Source organism: Branchiostoma floridae, chromosome 10 (genome assembly GCF_000003815.2).
Source record: "Branchiostoma floridae strain S238N-H82 chromosome 10, Bfl_VNyyK, whole genome shotgun sequence".
NCBI lineage: Eukaryota > Metazoa > Chordata > Leptocardii > Amphioxiformes > Branchiostomatidae > Branchiostoma > Branchiostoma floridae.
In genome coordinates, this window is record NC_049988.1 from 4,883,291 (window position 1) to 4,890,387 (window position 7,097).

A 7,097-nucleotide genomic window follows, 5' to 3' on the forward strand; every position below is an offset into this window, starting at 1 on the left:
GAATACCCACTTTTCATGGGTTTGGCCAATGTAATCAAATTGAGGCCGTCATAATTACGTCATCTTACGTCAAGGTACCGTCAAACGTCACATGCTTGTCAGATATTATGTCGAAATTATGTCCTGAAAATTTTGTGGCCCTACGGCACGTCGTTTTAGAGTTATAGGACTTAGAAGTGGAGGGCCTCAAAAGCCCCCCCCCCCCCCGGTCCAGGGATTACCAAAAAAGCCCGGTCTGAATAGGGTTAAAGTCCTTAGTTCGAACGAGTTAGACTCTAAGATAAGCCTTTGAGATCTAGGCGAAAACGAATTTCTAAACACCTCTACTAATAACGCTATATTCTTGAAGGCATGGCTATGTCTTATTCTTTTCTGATCCAGTGTATTATAATTTTTTATTGCAAATTCATGCCCATGGGAAGAGTATGAAGAGGGAGGAAGAGTATATTTTGTTGGTTTGTTAACAATGGAAAAGCTTGGTGTAATTTAGGATACTCTTTCAAATAGTCTGTTTCTTTCGGCATCGAATCGGGGACACTTCCAATTGAAATATGTTTCAGTTTCTACAGCATTTGTTGTCCACTTCTTGCAGATTCTTTCATGAACAGATAGCTTTGTGTATTTGTAAGGGCATCTAGAGTAGATATTGTCACTTAGGGGGTATTTTAGCTCTATCTATGCAACAAATTGCATTTCAACGTTTTGGACGTCCTTCTGATACATTTTTCATTGTAATGCTGACTAGTTCTACTCCCTATCTGTCGGTCTTGTGCAAAACAGCAACAGCTACAAAATACCAGCAATCTACCAGTGTGACGAAAGTACTCACGAATATGGTACTTAGTTATCTCTAGATCTGTAATTAAATAAATGGCGTCATGCTTTGAATGTCCCGATGTTTTTCTTCCGTCACATTCATTTGTTCGAAATGATTGGTGGCCTACGTCAACGCTACTAAGCTAAATTGAATCTCAAAATAAATTAACGAGAGGGAAATACGCCAAGGTTGAGTAGCTAACACGTACGTTGGAGTCACATGCTCTCGCTAATTGGAATCGCATATCGTAAATTGTCGTCACTAGATACGTCAGCTGCTCTGAGTGCAGGATGTTATAATTATATTAATGGTCACATGTGAAGGTAAAGTGAAAAACGTGCATGCTTAGAGAACGTGATAAACACACATATGAGACGCACTCATCAGAGAGTCTGGATAGCTGGTGAGATGTTCATGATTTCAGTACAAGTGACAAGTTAACTGTCAGGTCGATGAAGACAAGTATAGTACAAGACATTTTGTATAACAAAAGTTATTCTACAGCATATCAAAAATAGTGAATGAAATTAAAAGTAATTAATTGTTTGTTTTTTTATTTTTCTTGCAGGCATCCCGATCGTGCTCGTCCTGATATGGGCCGTTGTCAAGCTGCTGCTGCAAAACGACCAGTAAGAGACCTCTTTATTGTTTTGCCATTTTACACGTATACATACATACACCTTATGATGAACCATTTGGCACTGAACTACTGAAAAGATTTGTTTTGGCGTGTAGCTAAACTGGTAGCAGTCTCACAGTTGAGCTTCTGGTAGCTGGAAAACCCGGGTTTAGTTATGGGAAAGGCACCTCGGTCGCGGCTGCACCGTTTTTCAGGGGGAGGGGGGTATTCGAGCACCAGTTGAACATGAAGGACTGGCAACTCCCTACATGTGAAAATATACACTAATGCAGGACAATTTGTGATACTGATCATTATATGGGTCCGAACAAACTATACACAAGACCTGCTCAAATGTTCTAATTTCAGCGACAGCCTTTGCTCACCTCACCTCACCTCACCGGTCCCATAGGCCTTTGCTCAATTGTCAATAAATGAACTATTACACGTTATTCAAATTGTATTCTATCTCTACAACTGGATAAAAATCAACCATCACTCTTCTTCAGCGTCCCTAAAACAAGATTGAATTATTGTATTTGAATATTATTTACCTTGATGTTTAACCTTCATAAAGGTTTTACACGGCATATCCATGTAGAGATAGAGGCGGCGGGCGCAATTGTTGTTGTTTATTGTTGTTTATTAAGAAACCTTTTAGCCCTTACGGGCTAATCTTCCAAGGTTCAATCAACATGAATCAACATGACAATCAACATGAATACATACATTTAAAAAAAATACAACAATCACAAAGTATTTACAATAGAGCACAGTGTCTAGAGGTCAAAGGTCTAGATGACAATGTTTGAGATGGCTTGTTTAAAACTGGACAATGTACACAGTGCCTTAATGTCAGATGGCAATAAGTTTCCAGCACAAACGTAACGGTCATATATAGCTCTGTAACACAGCGCATCCAAATTACAACAGCAGCCGACATATACTAGTATGTTGCCCATCTTTTCACCAGATAATGATAAAAAGAGGATGGAGATTCGTTATGATCGTAAAAGAATTTCTCGCGGCATTGCGGGCGCTGCAATTAATTTTGTTTCATTCAGTAAGATTTCATCTGACAAATTAATTTGGCAGCGAGATATGATCTGTAATTTGTCCCTCTTTGCAATCAGAGCCGAATGTCTAATCTAAAAAAAAAACGTCACCAGTATTTTACTTTCTATACACGAACTACAGCTGTTTGAATTAAAGTCTTGATCAACCGCTACAGGTTGTACTTAATGTGCCTTTTACCGTCAGAGCTCTAAGTAGGTTCGGTGCGTAACACAGGCATAAACAATTCCAATCGAAAAGACAGCCTTCAAATTGAGTTAACGCCATCCAAGTCTAATTGATCTTTCTTGGGATTGATCCAACTTTGAAGTAAAAGCAACCACGTCTGAATTTTGAACATGTGAAACAAGGCAGTTCAGAATCACTTTAAGTCTTAAGGTACCGTAAAAAAACTCAAATGTTAAAGACAACAATTTTATAACCGCCCTTCGGCGTAACACACCAGCTTCGCAGGCACGCGGCGCGGCAGCAGCTGGTTTTGTTACACTGAACGGGTCGTCACACTTAACTTTTTCACATCTATCTCTAAAGGCCCGTACTGCGCTTGGTGAGAACAAATTCCACTCTACCATAGTTCTGGGAAAGTATGAATTTTTAAACACATCAAGCCTAGGCTGTAAAGTCGGTTGGGTATCAGGACAGTTCGGCACATGGACACTTCGGCCCGGACATTTCGGCCCCAAGTCCAGGACACTTCGGCATAAGGCCGAGGACACTTCGGCCCAGGCTCAGAGGACACTTCGGCCCCGCTAGTTCTTATGTACGTGGGCATGCTATGCAATGTACAAATTAATTGAAAAGCTTTGTGAAACGTAACGATAAAACATATTGAGCATTAAGTCTTGAAACAAATAAATAAGTCTTGAAACATAGCAAACACACTTACCTACCACAGTTACATCTGAAACAGCCAACACGCTCTCCAGTAAAATCATACGTCCTAAAATTATACGTTATTTAGTCAACTCGGGCAACGTGTTAGTTAACTATCGTGGACTGGACCCGGGGCCGAAGTGTCCTCGGCTTGGGGCCGAAATGTCCTGATTGCCAGGGGGCCGAAGTGTCCATGTGCCGAAGTGTCCGACATTCCTCGGTTGGAACTAGAAGGCATGATTGACTTTAGTTGGAAGTGACTGAGACAGTGAACTAAAGCAGCAGTTACGTCTGAAATTTGTACCGGTCTAACAGGGCAGTTCACTTGCAGGCATTAGTTATCGTAAAACTGAAATGGCTTTACTTGGAATTGACTCAGACTGTGAAGTAAAAGCAACAACGTCTGAAATTAATAGCAATGTAACAAGACAGCTCACTCAGTATGGAAAAAACCGAAATGTCATGCAAGGACATCAACTCCTGATAGGCTTTCGTCGGAATAAACTGTGAACTAAAAGCAACTACGTCTTATGTAAGTAGCAAATTGAATGTGACAAGGCAGTTCACTTTGGTCTTAAAAAACTCAAACTTTGAAGATAACATTGATCATCGACTCTGATTGGTCTTAGTTGGAATTAACTCTGACAGTGAACTAAAAGCAACTACGTCTCAAATTAGTAGCGATGTTACAGGGTAGTTCACTTTTAGTCTTTAGGTATCGTAAAAAAGAGCCCTTCCAAATGTAGAGGACATCGATCGTTTACTCTGATTTGTTTTGATTGGAATTGACTCAGACATTGAACTAAAAGCAACCACGTCTTAGATTAGTAGCAATATAACAAGGCAGTTTACTTGCAGTCACTAGGTATGGAAAAAGCTGAAATGTCATGCAAGGACGCCGTCTACTTTGTTGGAATAGACTAAGATAGTGAACAAAAAGCAGCTACGTCTAAAATTTGTACAAGTAAAACGAGGCAGTTCACATGTGGTCATTAGGTATCGAAAAAGCTCAAATGTCAAGGACATAGTCCACTTTAGATCTGATTGGCCTAAATTGGAATTGATTCAAACTGTGTCCGGCTTAATGCTTTGGCCAAAATTGCGCCGGATACCTTAGGGGGTATCGCCCCTCCCAGGGAACGAAGCCACAAATTTGTCCCGGTGGACTTCCGCGGTTGTAGCTCTAGATGTTCTCATAGATAGTTCACTGTGTCTATTTGTCGCCAGGTCCCCGGATTAATTTTAGCACTGAGTTTACTGAAAAAAATCCCAAATATAGCTTTTTTTACCGTGGGAGTTCAAATGGGCCACATAGGCTTCAAGTAGCCTCTAGTAGGCTCCGTGGATCGGTGGTCTAATTGTAGATTCAAATATAGTAAGTACTACGCTAGACTAGCGAGTCAGCCGGACAGTAAAACTATTATCCTCAACGATTTTGCTGGCCGACTGAATCCCCTAGCGTACTATTGACTCTATTTGTCCAATTTCTACAATTAGACCACCGAACCACGGAGCCTGGTAGAGGCTAGGGTTCAAACCCGAAAGTACTTAAAACAGACCGCAAACTGCCCGCGGCAGCAGTGGACGGAAATAAGAATTTCCGGGTATTTTTGGGTACTGACATACCCGTGAGACTCGACATGTACGGGCCGTATGCAGGAAAAGGGTTCGTTTCTGGGCATTTGTGGAAATGGCCCGGACAGGCAGCGGGTCCTGTTCGATACGTCCCGTAAATCGCCAGAAATGTAGAGTTTCCGGTTTCATGTGCAGGAGTTTCTTACCCGGAAACTCGACTTTTCATGCAGTGTGCAGTGCAGTTTTCATAATTGTGAACTAAGCATAGCAGGGTAGTTCGGTTTCGGTCGTAAGCTATAGGTATTGTTAACACTAGAATGCCAAGAACGCCACCCACTCTGCTGATTGGCTTTAAGTGAAATTGAATTAGACAGCGAGCTAAAAGCAAGAGCGTTTGAAAAGCGTAATTATATCCTCAGGGAATTCACTGTTAGTTCAGTTAAGCCTTAAGGGGAAAATATGTGTTTTGGGTGAACAGTTAACGGTTAAAAGACCCAATAGCAAAAACTTGCCAACCATAGCTTGTTTTTTTCAGTTCACCGCTAGCCAAGGACATAGAATTTTCTCTTTGGCATCTGAGGGATGAAAAATTTATAGAATAATTTTACAACAAGTTCCCCCATGGCTGTTTCAATAGAAAAGGCGATATTGTTAATAACAGACCACTGAACATGTATGTGATAGTATTTTGTTTTCGCTTCAAATCTTATTACAACATTCATGGTGTCCGTGTTTAAAATCAAAATATTTTTTTTATTTACCCATATTGTTTTTTTCCGGAATCTAATAGTAAATTTGAAGTATACAGAGGATGGCATCCATGAAATATACACGCTGTGACCTTAGCTTGCTAATAGTCGTAATGATAATATCTGGTAAATGACGGCTTAAATTAGTGGCGACTCTAACTCTTATCGGAAAGAACAAACACGAAGTGACATTATCAAAAGCCTAATCCATGGAAGAACTATACGCTTGATTAATCTTCTACAGTGATTCACTAACTTCACACAGTAATTCACTTTGAAGTACAGTCAGCTGGAAGCCTTTTGACTAATGAGGCTGTTGAACAAGAAACAGCCATAATTTCAGAGTAACCATCCTAAGATTGATGTGTTTAAAAATTCGTATTTTCCCAGAACTATCGTAGAGTGGAATATGTTATCACCAAGCACAGTAGGGGCATCTTCTCTGGATAGTTTTAGAGAACGCTTGCAGATAGATGTGCAAAAAATAGGCGTGACGGGTCCTTCGGTGTAATATAACCAGCTGCTGCTGCACCGCGTACCTGCGAGGCTGGTGTGTTACGCCGAAGGGCGGTTATACCGGCTATATAGATACAGATACAGACACAGATACTCAAACGCGTCACTCCCATTTTACGTTCCTTAAAAAAGACGATTGTAGCACAAATCGGGATAACCTTCGGAAATTTCATTTCAAAGATGAAACATAATTTTCTTTTAGGTTTCGTGTATTTTGTTGTCTTCTAAGTCATAGTATTACGTATTGCGCAATATCTCAATAATATAGAATCGGCAGTGCCTCAGTGAATGAACCCCGCAGTGCCGCACCGGTTTTCCAAGAGAAGTGAGATACCACCTTTACTTACTTCTTGGAACCAGGAGCTCAACTGTGAGGTCGCTACCAATTGTGGGACCGCGTGGCGCAATCAGCAGCACGTTTGACTCAGGTCCAGAAGGTCCTGAGTTCGAACCCCGCCGTGTCAACGATCTTGTGCACTTTACACGACTTTTCTCGCTTCACTCAAGTGAAAAATGAGTTTATAGGCTACAAAGTTCTTCAGCAGGTTGAAATTAGTAGCCTCAAAACGAAAAAAGAAGAAGAAGAAGAATTGGGCTGCATATTTCCGTAAAGAAACTACAATTTAACTCTGTGTCTGAATCCACACCTATTTATATATATAAAGCAATACACCAAAAATAGTTACTCAAGCAACTGGATATGGTTTTGGAAACGGGCAGACGTTTCAACTGGAATCCACCAGTTTTCGTCAGTGACACTGGAGTGATCTGGAAGAAACAGGTCTTTAATACTCTAACTATGAATGGAATGATTTGGAACCCATTGTCTTCAGACAGAAAAGACTTACATACTTTCCAATGGGGTATTGAGCAT

General features: G+C 40.7%; 1 protein-coding gene across 2 annotated transcripts in view; it reads left to right on the forward strand.

The window, feature by feature from the left end:
* Positions 1-7,097, forward strand: part of LOC118424615 (corticotropin-releasing factor receptor 2-like) — a 38,861-nt gene that overhangs the window by 27,511 nt on the left and 4,253 nt on the right. For both annotated transcript variants that reach the window (XM_035833257.1, XM_035833258.1), the window contains exon 8: positions 1,386-1,446. In XM_035833257.1, the coding sequence (XP_035689150.1) occupies positions 1,386-1,446 (61 nt within the window). The remainder of the gene's footprint in view (positions 1-1,385; positions 1,447-7,097) is intronic.